This window comes from Fulvia fulva, chromosome 2 (genome assembly GCF_020509005.1).
Source record: "Fulvia fulva chromosome 2, complete sequence".
NCBI classification, from domain to species: Eukaryota; Fungi; Ascomycota; class Dothideomycetes; order Mycosphaerellales; family Mycosphaerellaceae; genus Fulvia; species Fulvia fulva.
The window spans coordinates 4,738,301-4,754,564 of record NC_063013.1 but is presented as its reverse complement, the minus strand read 5'-3'; the positions used below and the strand labels follow the sequence as shown (position 1 = coordinate 4,754,564).

At 54.2% G+C, this 16,264-nt stretch overlaps 10 protein-coding genes across 10 annotated transcripts; 2 read left to right on the top strand and 8 right to left on the bottom strand.

Moving 5' to 3' along the window:
• Nucleotides 1-7: 7 nt before the first annotated feature.
• Nucleotides 8-1,038, bottom strand: CLAFUR5_03337 (uncharacterized protein; the record flags this gene model as incomplete). Its single annotated transcript, XM_047902485.1, has 2 exons — nt 8-342; nt 426-1,038. The coding sequence occupies 2 exons, from the start codon at nt 1,036-1,038 to the stop codon at nt 8-10; spliced, it is 948 nt and encodes a 315-aa protein (XP_047757880.1).
• Nucleotides 1,039-1,346: 308 nt separating this feature from the next.
• On the bottom strand, nt 1,347-3,177 carry CLAFUR5_03336 (Adenylyl cyclase-associated protein; the record flags this gene model as incomplete). The annotated part of the gene is made up of 3 exons (XM_047902484.1): nt 1,347-2,334; nt 2,385-2,990; nt 3,131-3,177. 3 exons carry the CDS (start codon nt 3,175-3,177, stop codon nt 1,347-1,349), a joined length of 1,641 nt encoding a protein of 546 aa, XP_047758039.1.
• Nucleotides 3,178-3,586: 409 nt separating this feature from the next.
• CLAFUR5_03335 (uncharacterized protein) lies at nt 3,587-4,774 on the top strand (the record flags this gene model as incomplete). Its single annotated transcript, XM_047902483.1, has 2 exons — nt 3,587-3,647; nt 3,795-4,774. 2 exons carry the CDS (start codon nt 3,587-3,589, stop codon nt 4,772-4,774), a joined length of 1,041 nt encoding a protein of 346 aa, XP_047758037.1.
• A 139-nt stretch (nt 4,775-4,913) lies between these two features.
• Nucleotides 4,914-5,279, bottom strand: CLAFUR5_03334 (uncharacterized protein; the record flags this gene model as incomplete). The annotated part of the gene is made up of 1 exon (XM_047902482.1): nt 4,914-5,279. The coding sequence occupies one exon, from the start codon at nt 5,277-5,279 to the stop codon at nt 4,914-4,916; it is 366 nt and encodes a 121-aa protein (XP_047758038.1).
• Nucleotides 5,280-5,394: 115 nt separating this feature from the next.
• CLAFUR5_03333 (uncharacterized protein) lies at nt 5,395-7,214 on the bottom strand (the record flags this gene model as incomplete). Its single annotated transcript, XM_047902481.1, has 2 exons — nt 5,395-7,174; nt 7,204-7,214. 2 exons carry the CDS (start codon nt 7,212-7,214, stop codon nt 5,395-5,397), a joined length of 1,791 nt encoding a protein of 596 aa, XP_047757884.1.
• An 85-nt stretch (nt 7,215-7,299) lies between these two features.
• CLAFUR5_03332 (uncharacterized protein) lies at nt 7,300-7,742 on the bottom strand (the record flags this gene model as incomplete). Its single annotated transcript, XM_047902480.1, has 2 exons — nt 7,300-7,598; nt 7,649-7,742. The coding sequence occupies 2 exons, from the start codon at nt 7,740-7,742 to the stop codon at nt 7,300-7,302; spliced, it is 393 nt and encodes a 130-aa protein (XP_047757885.1).
• Nucleotides 7,743-8,958: 1,216 nt separating this feature from the next.
• On the bottom strand, nt 8,959-9,874 carry CLAFUR5_03331 (Cellular nucleic acid-binding; the record flags this gene model as incomplete). Its single annotated transcript, XM_047902479.1, has 5 exons — nt 8,959-9,264; nt 9,315-9,431; nt 9,482-9,547; nt 9,599-9,648; nt 9,820-9,874. 5 exons carry the CDS (start codon nt 9,872-9,874, stop codon nt 8,959-8,961), a joined length of 594 nt encoding a protein of 197 aa, XP_047758823.1.
• Nucleotides 9,875-10,405: 531 nt separating this feature from the next.
• Nucleotides 10,406-12,158, bottom strand: CLAFUR5_03330 (uncharacterized protein; the record flags this gene model as incomplete). Its single annotated transcript, XM_047902478.1, has 2 exons — nt 10,406-11,945; nt 12,001-12,158. The coding sequence occupies 2 exons, from the start codon at nt 12,156-12,158 to the stop codon at nt 10,406-10,408; spliced, it is 1,698 nt and encodes a 565-aa protein (XP_047757883.1).
• A 359-nt stretch (nt 12,159-12,517) lies between these two features.
• Nucleotides 12,518-14,662, top strand: CLAFUR5_03329 (uncharacterized protein; the record flags this gene model as incomplete). Its single annotated transcript, XM_047902477.1, has 1 exon — nt 12,518-14,662. The coding sequence occupies one exon, from the start codon at nt 12,518-12,520 to the stop codon at nt 14,660-14,662; it is 2,145 nt and encodes a 714-aa protein (XP_047758074.1).
• Nucleotides 14,663-15,031: 369 nt separating this feature from the next.
• On the bottom strand, nt 15,032-16,021 carry CLAFUR5_03328 (uncharacterized protein; the record flags this gene model as incomplete). Its single annotated transcript, XM_047902476.1, has 1 exon — nt 15,032-16,021. The coding sequence occupies one exon, from the start codon at nt 16,019-16,021 to the stop codon at nt 15,032-15,034; it is 990 nt and encodes a 329-aa protein (XP_047758096.1).
• Between the last annotated feature and the right edge of the window lie 243 nt (nt 16,022-16,264).

The following is a 16,264-nucleotide window of genomic DNA, read 5'->3' as shown; positions in this document are numbered from 1 at the left end:
TGCCTCGCTACAGATCAAGATCTATTGCTCGCTTGTGGCGCATAGACTGATCCGCAGCCAACACAACAGCCTGCGATCGCAACGCGTCCGCCCAATGTTTCGAGAGATCATAGTCGCCGCGCACCGCATCAAGCACGAACTGCTGCTCCAGATCACAAAGCTCCTGATGACCCGGCTCGTCCACCATGGACAGCACCTGATCCTTCGCCTTCTCGACACGGTGGATCTTCAACCGCGACGTCTTTGTATGTCCATCCACATCAGCGGAAGACCCAGCCTCTGCCTCCTCGCCTACAATCGACACGGACCCTCTCGGGCCCATAACATCTTTGACGAAGTACGCTGTCTCACTGATCATGGGGCCCCATCCTCAAACAACACCTGCAGATGCCCGTAATTCACCTGCCCATGACATATCTCCTCACTCAACCGCACCCCCATCCCACGCACCTGAACCGGCCGACTATCCGTAATCTGCAACATCACATCGATGTAATGCACACCACAATCAACCATGGGACTGGAACCTTCCATGAGCTTTTTATGAACCTCCCACGCCGCGCCACGGGATTGCTGGTTCAGGTTCATCCTCAACACGAACGGCGGGCCAAGCTCTCGCGCTCGAGCGATGAACTCACGCCAACTGGGATGGTGGCGCAGAATATATCCCACCACCAACTTCCGTCCCGTTCGCCTGGCAACTTCAATAACCCTCTGAGCATCCTCAAGACTTCCTGCTAGAGGCTTCTCAACGAAAACGTTTGCGCCATCTTCCATCGCGGCAATCGCGTACTGGGCGTGCGTATCGACATGTGTACAGATCGATATGAGATCTGGTTTGAGAGCGAGGGCTTCTTCGAAGGTCTGGAAGAGGTTATAGCCTGCGAGCTCGGGCGGCAGGCATCGGGGAGTTGAGCGGTTGACCAGAGCGACGATTTGGTAGTCTGGGTTGGTGTGGTAGGAGAGGGCGTGGCGTGGCTGCGGCCCCTTTGGCCTAGGCCGACTACGATGACAGTCAGAAGTGGTGGATTCGGACATGTCATTGTATGTTGTGCGCTGGGTCGGGATGAGAGTTCACTCAGGAGCGACTTAGGTTGTTGATGGGGTGTGGTCGTATTGTAGGCGCCAGTATGGCTTGTATGCTCGCCCATGGCTGACGATGACGAAGTAGCAATAGTACGAAGCTCAAGCTAAGCTGTTCCTGCAGCTTGCTCCCCACCTCCTGCTTGATGTCACAAAGTTGTACAGATACACCCTCATCTATCTATCCTAGCCAGCGCAGCAAGCCAGCTTCCCTATCCTACAAGACATCTCTCTTCCTCCAAGCCATGCTGCTTCCTCATATCTCAACCCGCATGCTCCACAATCTCACTAACCAACTTCCCACCCTTCACGTACGTCCTAATCTGTTCCGGCAGCGGCACCTCTTTACTATCATCCTCCTCTTCCTCCGGCGGTAGCACAACATTGATCGAGCTACTCTTACTCGTGTACACTTCCGTGGCCAGACTTTGCGCTCCTAGGAATATCTGCGCACCATCGACCTGATCCAGCTGGATCGTAGGCACTGCACCAGTAATCTGCAGCGCGAAGTTGGGACACTTGATCACGTCGACTGAGGAGACGAGCGTATCGACCAGGATCTGTGTTCGTGGGCAGTTGTCGATTGAGATGGCGTTCGCTTTGCCTCGGAGGATGATGGTGGTGTTTTTGCACTTTGTGATCAGGAGGGATTGTGTCAGGCTGACCTCGATCTCGATCGGTGCGGAGGGCGAGTCCCAGTTCTCGATGAGCCATTTGTTGCCGTCGAGCTCTTTCTTGCCCTCTTTCTTCTGTGATGCTGTGCTGTTCTGTCGCATGCTCGGCGGTTTGGGCTTAACGCCTGGTCCAGGGCTCTTACTCCTGTTCATCTCCGAAGGCACTTCTGAAGAGGCGCGTAATGATGGGTTCTTGTGTGTCATCTGGCTCTTGTCAACCTTCTTTAGCCCTGATGTTACCGATTCTCCTCTCTTCAACTGCTCGAACACTGCGCCCATGTCACCACCTGCTGCTGCCTTGGGTGCTCCTCCACTCGGCATTGGCGGAGGTGGAGGTGGGTTGTCGAAGTTGGGAAGTGGTGGCGGCGGTGGCGGCGGTGCGCCTCCTGGTGTGGGTGCTGAGCCTGCTGGTGCGCCGTTTGCGGATGGTTCTGAGTCGACTTCGCGCATGGCTTCTGATGCATCCTTGCCGCCGGAGTTCCAGGTGACACCCTGTGGGAAGTGCTTCTTGATGTATGACTTGAGGGCTTCGAGGAGGGCGTAGTAAGATCGTACGAACTTGACATGTGCTTGATCGCTAAAGTCATGTTAGTGAATGCCCGTCTACTCATCACGAGTAAAGCTTACCCTTCCTTATGGGTCTTCAGCACACGGTTGCCGTACATCTGAGCTCCGCCAATCATCTCAGCTACCACATCTGCCGGCTTGCCGTCCATAATCAACCATTGCAGGGTGCTTATACCTTCTGCAACCATCGACAAATGCTCTTTCACGGCCGACCCTCTGTTGCTGTCCTTGATGTCGCCAGCTGTGCCCAAATCTTGCTGGAGGTCCTTCAACAGCTCCATGAATGTCGCCCCCTGTGGATCGGGTCGCTTTGCCTTTGTCGTTATCCAAAGGTACTTCCTCTGATCTGCGAAGGCCTTTGCGACAGCTGCTGCCTGCTCTTGCACCAGCGGGTCCAGTCCTTTGCTGGAGTCTGTGAAGTTCTTGACCTCTTTGTCAATGATGTCGTCCATGTCACTGATCGACTCGGGCAGGTTCTCGGATGCAGCCCTCACTGTCTGCTGGCTGGTCGTCTGTGTGATGCTGGGCAGGGTTGGCTCGCTCGAGGAGGCCTTCATGGCGGCCGCGCTGGCGCCTGTGGCCGGTACTGAAGACGAGCCATTGCCGGCGGAGGGCTCAAAGGCAGACGAGGCTATGTCTTCCAGGCGGCTGGTGGCAGCTTCTAGTCTACGCAGCAGCAACGTTAGCGGGTTGTCGGACGATATGACAGCTACTGGGCTTCCGGTGCCGAAGCGGCTCTTGTCCGTCATCGTTGTTGGAGGGTGGAGTGTTCAGTCATGTCTGATGGAGGATCGCGAGAGACGTGCCGTTTGATCAGAGTGCCCAAGTTGTTCATGTTGTTTGCCGCAGACATGTCTTGGGAGCCGGGGCAGCAGAGTGCTCGACCAGTCAATCTGATGCCGAGCGAGGCTGCTGACTGCCGATCGCGCTTGCTTGCTTGCTTGCAGGTTGCAGGTGCAGTGTCGTGTCGTGTCGACGATGACCTCTGATATAGGTAGATGTAAATGCAGGTGTAGATGTAGATGTAGATGTAGCTCGCCAACGCTCTTTCACGGTTTCACCTCCGCGACTAGCATCCATGATCCAAGCGTGCAAGCATCCTACAGTACAGGCTACAGGCGACAAGGTAAGCCTTTCCTGGCGTGCCTAGTGTCTCAGGCCCGGCTGCACTGTGCACATGCTTCCTGAATCGCCATCAGACTTCATCCCCAAACACGACCTCGGACATCATCACCACAATCTTCAGACCTGCTGCCGTGAGCATGCACCACACCAGCCATGATGGAGGCATGGACTTCGTCACGCTTGGCATGTTCATCATCGGTAAGGACTTTCTTACGGCTTTCTTCAAACTCTCTGATCGGCAGTGAAAGCAATAGCCCGCAATCAGCATTTCCTCCGGTCTCCTTCTTCTATATGTACCTCTCAAGCTCATCATGCCGTGTCGCACTCCTCTCTGACATGACCTAGACGACATCTACCCGCCCCCAACATCCCCCACCCAGCAAGCGCAACTCAATGTTATAGGCGGCGCGGGAACCTACTCAGCCATCGGCGCGCGTCTCTTCTCCCCACCGCCGAAGTCGAGATCTGTCGGCTGGATTGTCGACGCAGGCACAGACTTCCCACCCTCCCTCCTAACCGCAATCCGTTCTTGGCAGACCGGCGCCTTGACCCGCTCTCGCGACGCCCCCACAACCAAAGGCTGGAACGGCTATTCAGGCAACGAGTCTCGCGCTTTCCAGTACTTGACCGACAAGAAGCGTCTCACGGCTGATGATTTGACGCCAGAACTGCTGGCGAGTAGAAGCTTTCATTTGATCTGTAGTCCCGGCAGATGTGTTGATCAAGTCAATGGAATCTCAAGTCGGAGACGAAAGGAACTTGGGGAGGATGCCCAAAGGCCGATCTTCGTGTGGGAACCAGTCCCGGATCTATGTGTGCCTGAGGAACTGGAGAATACGTATGAGGCATTGAAGTATGTCCATGTCGTGAGCCCGAACCACGAAGAATTGGCAAATCTGTTCGGCGTAAAGCATGGCGAGGGTGTAGATCGAAGTATGGTTGAAGAGCACGCGACGAAGTTGGTTGAGAGGGGCATTGGACCTGACGGTGATGGCGTTGTTGTGGTGAGGGTTGGTGCTGAGGGATGCTTGGTGCAGACGAGAACAGTAAAGCAGTGGCTGCCGGCTTATCATCTGGATTCGAGCAAGGTAGTTGATCCTACTGGTGGCGGAAACGGCTTCCTTGGTGGGCTGTCAGTGGGTCTGGTGCGGACGAATAAGGATGTAGTTGAGGCTGCGAAATGGGGAAGTGTTGCGGCGAGCCTTTGTATTGAGCAAGTCGGTATGCCGAGTCTGACGAAGGCATCGACTGATGGCAAGTCAGAGAAGTGGAATGGTGTCAGTGTGCCAGAAAGGCTAGAGGAGTTCCAAAGACGTACTGCATGACCCCTCACCCTCTACCTTCCTTTCGTGTCGTGATGAAAACATACTATTGTTACATACTGATAACTAAGAAAGTCATGATCCCAGTCATAATTTGGAATGCTCCGCTGATTCGGGCCAACCAGTATCGTAATGTGGTCGCTCAAGCACGATGTCTTTGCCTCATCTCAGCCTGTTTCCACTCCTTCATCGCCTCGACGTCGTTCTCATACTTGTGACATTCAAAGAGATGCCGCCTCATGTCACCATCTAGGATCGTTCCGGCTTTCTTGACAGCATCGAGGAGCTTTGACACGGCTTTTGGATCATCCTCCTGCTTGACGTCTGCCTCCTGGTATCGACTCTGGAAGTCGTTCTTGATCTTACCATGACCCTTCTCGATGATATCCTTGCACTTCTTTCCCCATTGGCTCAAAGTCTTATGAAGGTCCTCCTTTGCAGCTCTGCCAACTGATTTGAAGAGACTGTGGTTACTGTTTTGACCCTGAACTTTGTTGTGAACAAGCATCAAGCGGTTTCCTCCCCACAGTCTTCTTAGGATAGCGCCTTCGCGTTCCTTTAGTGACAGTTTTGTTTGCGGCGTTTGGTGCGATCGAGGTCTCATTTGTCAGTACGCAGTCTTCTCAGGTCTTCTCCATCTCCTTCTTTGTGTAAGAAACTTCGCTGTTGATGGTGGCTGCATGCCGGATGTCTGAGATGCTTGCGCGAAGCTTTTGGACTTCGTGTCGAATGTCCTCGGAAATATCGTCCTTGACGTTGCGGATGAATTCAAAGAAAGCAGCCAGGTCTTGTCCCTGCGCATCGGGATTCTTCTCAATATTGACCTGTATGCTCGCAAACATCTCTTCGGTCTTGAACAAGAACTCCTTGTCGATGACTTCAATGGCGCCGTCGAGCTCGTTGAATGCTGCTGTGAGCTGCTTTTGGTAGATCTTGAGAAGATCAAGGTGGAGGTTGATACGTCCATGGACCTTGTGAGCATCCCATTCTTCACCGCGCGTGAAGACTCCTTTGAGTGTTGTAGTGTTGAAGTTGACCCAGACCGTGCAGACAAGCTTTTCCGCCGCTTCCTTCCACTCGTCCTCTTCTTCCTTGATGACGTCCAGAATGTTCTCCTTGAACGCGTCCTTGACCTCCATGCATAGATCCTTGACGAGAAGGTCAGGCTTCCCGAGTCCGTCATTGAGGACCATCAAGACCTCAGACTTGCGCTCAAGCTTCGACTTCGTCAGTATGCCTGTCATGCCATTGAGGATCCCTTTAAGCCGGTGGTCATATATGGTTCTCAGAGCAGTGAGTTTTCCCTGCGCGGGAACACTGTACAGCAGGCGGCGCAGCCTAGGGATGCCGGTAGCCTCGACGTCAAGAGCTGGTGGCTCCTTCAGATCGTATCCATCAACATGCTTTTGGTACTGCGTATTGGATATGAAGTACACCGGTAACTTGGGAGCGTACCGCGACTTCTCGATGTCTTTGATACTGTCCGCCACCCCTTTGCCAATTCTTTCGCAACGGATCATGATGCTGGCTTGTGTGACGGCAGCCTTAGCACGAGCCTTCTCGACTTCTAGCTCTTCGAGCCTGTCAACGAACTCCGGGTAGCGAGAGTCCTTCGCTTTCTTGGCCTTTTGCTTCGCATGCTTAGTGTCCTTGATTTCTTTGTCAACTTTTTTTTGCCTGGCCTCGAGTTCGACCAGCGACTTCAGTTCAGCGGTCTCGTAGTCTTCGCGTTCATCCACGCTCAGAGGCTTCATCTCATCGATGTGCGTGATGATGAGCTTGATGTTGTGCATCTTCCCAAGTGCAACACACTCCTGTAACATCTCATACAGGACTGTGTTGGCTTTGACACGCTTGTAGTGCAGGAAGATCATGATGGTGCCAGCCAATCTCAGATACCGCTTGGTGTTCTCTACGACAGCGAGGTTTGTGTCGTTGATGCCGGGCGTGTCTGCAAGAACGACGCCGGAGTCGAGCAAGTTCGCCCGCTGATGGACTTCCACTTTCCGGACCAGCGGCCACGGCGAGGGCTGTCTGTCCTTCTTCCGTAGGGTCTGGCATGGTCTGGAAACCTGTTTGAATATCTGATGTAGATCATCTTCCGTGTGAGCTGTATAAATCTTGGTGTCGTCCTTCAGGTGTAGCGATGCCAGGTAAGCCTCGACCAAACCACAGACTTCTGCAAAGAGAGCGTTGTAGGCCATGTCGCTTTGTGAAGCAAAGTAATTGGCGGTGGCTTCTTTGGTCTCAAAGTCTTTCAGATCGCACAGGAGATCGTGGAAGTAGTCGATGGCAGAATCGTGCTTCTGCTGCAACGCTTGCTCCTCATCATTCTCCTCCTCACCGTACGTGGAGACTCGGTTGAAGTCCCAAATGTGGCAGCACCACCGGTTGACGTCTTTTCTGATGTTTGTGCGGTTGTAGAATCGTACCTTAACCTCATAGCGCGTGACCTGCTGTTTCGAGAGCGTGCGGTACTCGTGCACGACATAAGTGCCACGATCATCACCATCGTGCTCAAAAGCGGCCTACGGCGGGTTGATGGCCTCAAGGCCAGATTTCCCGCAGACTGTGGTGATCTCCTCGTTCTTATATCCTCCGCTGATCAGCTCCTCGTTGGTCACACGGAGAACTTTGCAAGCTCGAACCACATCTCGCTCAGCTTTGGCGAAGCTCTCATGATAAAATGCAAGGCGTGGTCGGGCTTCCGCGGAGATGTCGTATGCTGTGGCACTCTGATCATCCTCATCCTCTTCGTCGGAGCTGGCAACGCTGGACGTCTCTGCAGAGTCGACATCGTCAAAACTCCGCTTCACACGCTTTTTGTCTGCAATGGGATTAGCCACGTATATCGCGCCATGGTTGTGAGGAACGTACCTGGGCCGTTATCGATGTCGGATTGCTCGTCCGCAGACACGAACAGCGATTCGCTGGGGCGTTGACCGCTTGACAACAAGGAAGTACTTGGCATGTTGTACTGCTGTCGTACGGATGGAGTGTGGTGCCGTCGGTTCTAGATGTTGTGGTTGTAGAGTAGCAGTAGGGAACAGGTTGTTGAGAGAACGATGGCGGCATAAGTACCGTCTAGTCCCTACCGTATGCATATGATGATGTCATAGGAAGCAAGTGAAGCCGTTCATGCTATCTTGTGAAGCTCAAGTTCCTTCCAGCAGAGGCAACCACGGCACAGCCAGACCACCATAATAACTGCACAGTGAGCCAGGCCAACTAAGAAAACATGCCGTACGTGCGACGCACAGTGAGGAAGCATTCGGGGTCCAATTCATACCGGAGGGTCTCAGACCGGTACAGACTGTGGCATCAGCTAAGGCCAGAATTGTGCCTTCTTTGGGAACAGGTCGTCTTGTGTCCCGAAGCCATGATTCGCGAGCATGAATTTCGATTATCGGTGACGCCTTGGACCGTGGTGGACCTCAGGGCTGGAAGTATCCAGGCGATCCTGTGGGAAGGTTATGTCCTCCAAAAGGTGGTTGTTTTCCAACATTGTTATCATAGACACTGACATCCCGCGAGTATTACCTGCTGATTTAACCACCGAAGCGCTAGATGCCGCCAGCCACTGCACCTGCACCGCATCCTTGACCTAGTGATGTATGCAATATATCATCTGAAGAAGTGGTGCGGACAGGTTGCGTGGATGTACACAACGTGTGACATGAAAGAAAGAGAAAGCAAACTCCCGCGGAAAGCTGAAGGAAGGAGGGAGCAGCGCCAAGCAAGACGTTCATTCGCTGTGCAATGGTTCATTCGCCATCACGAAGACAGAAAGGGTTGCAAAGGTAGAAATCGCTCAGTCATGTCGATGGTTCATTTCGATCTTATGCTACGCACTCGTTCATAGAGCTGAGTGTTACAGCCATATGCAGACCAATCTTCAGTACATGCAGCAAATCCCCTTGAGTGTGCCAGAAAGCACAGCAAATGCAAGGAAGATTCAATCGAGTGCCTGCTACCGGTTGCAGAGCACTGCTCGTGTTCGTGTTACGCCGTCCTGGATGACCTTGACCCGCCGACATACCCATCCCATTCCTTAGCCTCCACCACCGCTGCACCGACTTCGATCGTCCGGCTGCCGGTCAAGGTCGCCAATCCAGTAAGGGCCATGCTGTCGATCTGGTACGATATGCAAGATGCGGGTCCTTGGGTCATAGTCTCGTGAATGTCGTTTAGTTGGGGCATTGGCTCTGGACGTGGCCAGGCTGCTTGCAGCGGTAGCAGGTGCGCTCGCCGCTGGCCTCGGATGGGCACTCGCGCGAAAGGTGACCGACCTCGCCACAGTTGTAGCACTTCTGGCCCTGGGTGCAGTCGCGGCTCATGTGGCCATAGCCACCACAAGCGTAGCAAGTCTGTTGGCCTCCGCCGCCACCCTGCTGACGACCGCCGTAGCCTCCACCGTAGCCGCCACCGAAACCGCCGCCCTGAGCATAGCCGCCCTGAGAGCAGTTGCGAGCGATGTGACCGACCTTACCGCACTAGAAGCTGTGTCAGTACTCGCTCTCTAAACATGACTTTTCAAACATACCTTGTAGCACTCTTGGCCACCACCGGCACCTCCGCCGAAGCCACCACGCTGCTGCTGTCCACCGCCGCTGGGGCACTCACGGCTCATGTGACCAGTCTCACCGCACGAGTAGCATGCCTGTGACTGGGTCAGCTTGAATCGAAGACATTGAACTTGTGTTTGCTCACCTTGTCCTTGGCTGGCTCGGTGCATTCGCGGCTCAAGTGGCCTTGGCCACCGCAGTTGTAGCAGGTCTGTAGATCGTAAGTAGTGTATCAATCATAGCCTTTGATTCTGTTACATACCGGAGTGCCCTTCTGTGGGCAGTCTCTCGAAAGATGCGAGGCATCGCCACCTATGTCACACAATTAGCTGCAATTCGTAGGCTTGGCACACAGCACCGTGTAAGCGAGAGCTGATTGAAGCAGATTGTGTCATGCGCCGACATGTGCTGAACACTTCGCCGAGGGCCACGGATGATTATGAATGTGAGGGACGAAGGAAGTGGAAGTGCAGGCAGGCTCACAGTTGTAGCACGCGCGGCCGCCTTGCTGAGGAGCAGCAGTCTCGTAGGAGTCCATTCTTTCGGTAGTGTGGTTGATGTGAAGATAGTGACAGATTCAGTCGGGTCCTTTGGATGAAGCTGATGTAGAGAAGGGGTGCAGAGTGTGTTCGTGTGTGAGGTTTGGGGTTGGAACTGGTCAGATCAGATCAGAAAACGAGGACTGCTAACGTGGGGTTTCTCGTTGGGTCGTGCACGCGGCAGCGGAAGTCTGGACTTTTAGCGGAGCTGTCGACGGCTTTTTCACTCCGGTGGCGACTGTGGTGACGAGGTTGAATGCTCACCTGCTGGTCGACTTCGTCGGACTCGAAATTTTTTGTCGTGTTTGTGTTTGTTGGTGAGGTGGCCTGTCAAGTTTTTTCGTTAAACGAGAAGGCAGATCTGCCTTTCTGTTTGCTAGAGTTTCGGACCAGAGGTGCCGACGGCTTGTCCACGTGCGTCACAGCCGCGGCCAATCAGGTGAGACGGGACGCCGCGATGCCACCACAAGCAGACGCAGAGGACAAGGCAATCTCACGTCTCTCGTCTACGTACCTAGTTCGTCTCTAGATCATGTGAAATCGTAAACAACCAAGGCCTGGGTCCCCTGGCTTCGCTCTTTCAACACAACAACATTCTCATCATCGAACCCAACCCAGCCGGGAGTCAGTGTTAGCTCAGATGTGTCGTCACTGACACACTCAAGACCACAACTTGGTGCCATTGATCTTGTGGCTATCGCCTGGCTGATCAAGCTGGAGTCCGACCCGGAGGCAGTCCGAGGGTCGCGTCGATGGCGTTCGGGCTTGATTTGTACACTCAGGTCGCCAGTCGCGAGTCGTTTCCGAGCCGTGGATGAACCAAAGCCTCCTTCCAGCTCCCAAACACGCAGCTCATCTCCTCTTCTGCTGACAGATACTGCCTTCCCACGGCCACCAACATGCGCTCCAGAGACGGACGAGGTATGACCCCACAGCCGACTCCCAGCACTGATTGCTAGCGACTCTGCCGTGGACGTGACGAGATACAAAGCCAACGTATTGTCGGGGTGCGACACTAGTAGGTAAGGATGAGTGTACGATAGCGATGTCGGTTTGGCGTGGATATGTTTGAGCTCCAGAGAGGCTGACGACCCGGGCGCCGGCGAGAAGGGCGTGAGATGTTGCATGATCGGTCTGCTGCTGAAAGCAAGAGGGCGGTAATGCTGATCGATTGCGGATGCCAAGCGTGAGTTGATGAGAGTGCCGTCAGGGTCGACTTTGACTTCTTGTAGCCCGACGGTCCAGCCGGAGAGGTATGTTGGCAGGGTGTACGCAACGCAGATAGTAATGGCCGTGGTCGATGGTCTCAAGGACACTGAGAGCGGCGGCCACACTGTTCGTGACCTCAAGGAATGTAGCAACCGCGGAGGATCCAGTATGTCTTCGCCAATCTCCCTCACAGGTATTTCCGCGAATCGATACAGCGACAGCAGCTGAGTCGCTGTCATCGTCAGCACGTACGGCCATGACAAGGCTGTTGCTGAGATAACTCCATTTGAAGACGCCTCGTGGCTGTACTCGTGGGTAAAGGTGCCGGCACCATGATGGAGCTTGTAGATGCTGAACGATCCGTCTTCAAAGGCAACAGCAATTCTCGTACTATCTTCTGATTGCGCCTGCGTGTCGATGGCTAGCGAAGTTGGAGGACTGCGCGATGCCAGGCCGGAAAATTGTAGTTGCGCGACCAATTGTCGTCCATCCTTCGTGGACCAGGCGCGTAGGCCGTCTGCTTGGTTAACCATGTACACCACGCCTTTATGCATCTGCACTAGTATCGGTGGGATCGGAGCCTCCTCTGCAACAGGTATCACATTGACTGCGCAGCTACCTCTTGACCAATTGTGCCGAAGCTTGTACTGCTTCTTCCAATTCGTGCGGCCGCCGCTCTTGACCAAGTGATCGTCGTCGAGCCATCTGGAGGCTTTGGATGAGTAGTGTAGACTCTCATTGGGTGTTGCGAGCTCTTTCCGTCCTGGCAGCCTGCTAGCTCGAGGGCGTACAAAGCGATCGTAGTAGTGATGCTTCCATAGCTGACCATCTCCTGCCAGAGTCTGGTATTTGTGTGAGAGTCTATGAGTTCAGTAACGCCCATACGACTCGTGTCATTTCGTGCGCACAGACATACCTTTGACACACTACGAGCTGTGAAACAGGTAAGAACGAGAGTACTTTGAGCAAGAGTTCATCGCTCAGCTTCGAGAAACGGTCGACCGAGGAGGGTCTGCTGCGCTTGCTCGATGGTCCATCCTGCGGCTCTCCTTCATCTCTCGGTCTCTTCACCATGCTACGCGATCGAGAGGCTCGAGGGATGAAAAGCAGAATGGGGTGTCGTGCGTCTTTGCAAGGACACCACTACCTTACGCTGGGCGAGTCACCGCAGATCACGCGAGCCAAGACCGGGATTGATCCATGAAATCGGGTTCGGGCCAATGTGCCGGCTCAAGCGCGTAACTAACGCGTCTTCCCGGGCAAGGCAACTCTACCCACACTAGACATCAACATCGAGAACCGAGAACAAGACTGTTTGCGATTCTGAGCGCAGGAAGACCAGAGAGTCGCACATCGTTGACGAAAGCCTCAGGCAATAGACCATCTGTGCGACACTGGACTGCACATCGTCGCGATGCGATCAACCAGCGGCCATGGACAGCACTTCAGCAGATCATGAGCAGACAAAGGTTGACTGGAACGTCTTGGGCCCAAAGCTATATCGCCTGGAATTGCTAGAGGCTGAGAACAAGTTCTTGCGCACACAGATTGAGATCCTGACCAAGAAAGCGCAATACGACACGGAGCGCAACAGTGGCGAACCCTCGCATGCAGTGGACCGTTCTGGCAGGCAACAGACTGTCTCGAGCAGTGCTACCATCCGTGGCGATGACCTGGGATCAGCTGAAGATTGGAAGCGGAAGTACAATGAACTGAAGAAGGAGCACATCGATCTTCAGGACAAATGTGCCAACCACGCACAGGAGATGAAACTCAAGAACGAGAAAGTCCGCGAGGCACGCGAGAGTGTGAAAGCATGGAAAGCGTATGCCGACAAACAGATTGAGAAGCGCGACGCCAAAATCGCCCGTGGTTCGCGACCTCCATCGCATGCTGGCCTGGAGGGTTCTGATGGCATGACCCCCACGCCTCGAGCGCTTCCAATGGTGCAGACCAATCCTGAAGCGGACCACACTGAACCTGAAGTACGCACGAACTCCGATGCGATGGAGATACCATCGAGTCCTCCTAGGTCCAATATCGGACCACCAGGAGCTCTGTCTACGCACTCTCCCGCTCGCTCGGCAACATCACGCGTGACATCAAGTCAAACGACTGTGGATACTACACAGCAAAGACCAGCTCCCGAGTTGACTGAGAAGGTCACAAGCAGTGATAGCGAGCCTGTGCTCGTTTCTACTCGCTTCTTGAAACGCAAGGCGAGGACATCGGCTCCCGCAGAGCCTGCTCCAAGACGCATCAAGCAGGAACCGAAGTCTGCAGATGCTCCGATGCACATAAAGTCGGAAGATTTCAGTAGTCCTCACACCACACCAACACGGCTGATTCGCACGGAGTTGTCGGATCTTGACAATGTCGGACCACTAATGGTCACGCCACGTCGGCGGCACCGTAATAAGGACCTGCCTTCCCGCGCCACTTCTGAAGAAGCCGCCAGACTTCCTCCCACGCTGATCAGAACTGCATCCTCACTTTCTGAAGGTGACCCCGGTGCCCAGGATGAGTCCTCCACGGCCAATACGGCTGCAGGTAGGTTTGCAGCTCAACGGGTTCAAGCTCAACCACTTAGAGTGGCGCCCGCCCACGGTTCCAATCGACCATATGGTAATGTATTGCGGCCGACCTGTAACAACATAGCAGCCGCAGCGGGATCAGGCGTTGACCGTGTGAAGCCAAAGGCCAAGGTCCGACGCACTGGTGCCAAGGACCATGTTAACACCCTGTCTGAGGCCGGCGACTCCTCTCCTGTTAAGCCAAAGCACGGCACGGGATCGAAAGGACAGCCTGCGAGAGGAGTCGATACCGATCATCGCTTGGACGATATGTTGGCAACACAGGACCCTTCCCATGGGCCAACCCCTACCTTGAGACGTGATAATAATCACACAGAGAGTTGGAGCGGCTCCAAATCACGAGCCTCGCCTCATCTACCAACGCCAGTTTCTATGGTGAAGCGAGCTTCGCCTATAAAGCAGAGAAGTCCTGTGAAAGTGCCCCGCGGAATCGAAAAGCCACCTCCCAACGTCAGACCAGAAGATGAGCATCTGCGCCTCAAGAACGTGAAGGAGCTGAAGCTAGCAGATTTCAAGATCAATCCGAAGTATCTGGGAACGGAATACGCCTGGGCCGATACGCTTCGCGGACGAGACCAGCGGCGTGCCTTGCATACATGCACTGATCCGACGTGTTGTGGTGGAGCTATGCAAAAGGCTATCGAGATGGCAGGTACAGAACTATCAGGGAAACCTGATCGTCAAGTCCTCGAGGCCTTCCTAGGGCCAACTTGGGAGGCAGAAATAGGAGCTTACAATACCGAGAAGAGGAAAGAAGTCGTCAAGCAAGCCCACATATTCTCCTTCTCCAATCAGCATGGCAAGCACAAAACAGCCTTCCAGAGGCGCAGCACACCGCCAGGATTCTGGGACACTGACTTCCCCACCACTCAGGAACATGACGCAAATCGCGTACAAGCGAAGGAAGCAGAGAGGCGAGAGGTCGAGCAGCGGTATCGCGAGGCGATGCGTGAAAGCGGACGATGGAAGTTTCGTGACGAATAGCTTATGACCGCGGGTAGGATGTACAGCACCACAGCATGGCATGTGTCGCTCGGTACGATGTACATGAATCAGGTATCATTGTTGCAATAACATTTTCGGGTATCGTACTCAGTCAGAGCTGCCTCATAACGCCAACCGTCGCCTTCTCAAACGCGGTCTTCGTAATATCACACAAGAGAAAATCGAATCCTATCCATCGTGAGATCATGTCTTCGAACTGCAACAGCAACAACGATCACCGCATCCCATATCGCTCACATAATCGGCAAGCAAGAGCCCAAGGCCTCTCCATCAAAGGCCGAACATTCCCCTTCAGTCTGGTGCCACCATCGCCCATAGCGTAATTTCCAGCATCACCAGTGACAACGATCACTTAGCATACGCGCCACACCACCTCTCCAAGTCCTCCAGCCTCGACCTCAACGCATTGACCTCTGTCTTCAAGGCGGCATTCTCCTTGCCCAGCGCACCAATATGTTCAATCGCTCCATTCAGGATCTCACACTTGCTCGGCTTCACGCCCTCTCCCATCCCATCGCCAGGCTTACTCGCGCCAGCCGGTCGCTTCGATGCCAGCGACGGAACATTCTGCCTTAGCTTGTCGAGATGCGCATTGAGATTCTCGCGATACCGGCGCTCGACCGCCGTATGTGGGATGCGCTGACGCTTACGGCCACGGGGCTTGGTCGTCTCGTGAAGATGTTCGGTCTGGCCGGGGATGTACTCATCGTCTTCATCTTCGCTACCACATCGCTTGACGGAAGGAGTCCCGGACGATCCCACGATAGTGCTTCTGCGCGGACGAGGCTCTGGAGCCGTGACGGACCGGATGAGGCTCGGTCTCTCCTCTCTCTTGATCTCGATCGGTTCTGGAGCTTTAGCATAGGATAGATGAGGGCTAATACCATCATGGGAGCTCTGCGGGCTCTGTGCTGAAGACGGGAGGTGATCATGAGTAGCGCGAGGCGGGAGGGGGAGGTGATGACTGGGATTGCTGGTATGGCGCATGTTGTGATAGCCATCTATGGTATCGCTCGGGAAACCGCCGGCGGTGGTTGATGGAGTGCCGATTTCCATGTCGGAGCCCCAATTAGAGTCAGGGACGTATCCGTCCATCGGTGGGGAGATGAGACCTCCATTGAAGGACGGTTCGTACTCGCCAGAGAACCTCATGTCCATCTCGTGGACGCTCCCGAGGTTTGAGCCGTGGCCATCCGGCCAGTAGTGGTGGTTAATCGCTGGCAGAGACATTTGATGGTAGTGCTGCCGTCGCCATACGTCGTTCATGCCGTCTGAGGTTTCGTCGTGAGGTTGTAGCGTCAAGAAAGACGCTCCTCCTGGTGGGAGAATGGCGGTCATGGGAGCAGAATTCTCAGAATTGGCTTTCACGAGGGCAAGGATTGTTGTTGCTTGAGGAGGGTTGAAGTGCGGCTCGAAGTATCAATGTAGTGGGCTTCGAGAAAAATCGCGAAGTCTGTAAACGTTCTATCACATTTCACGAAGGCATGCTTACCATCACCTTTCTAAACTGTCCTGTGCAAAGACCATCTGCATGCTAAAGTTACTACGGCAGGGGCCCGAATCATCAGCTGGGCTTGGAAG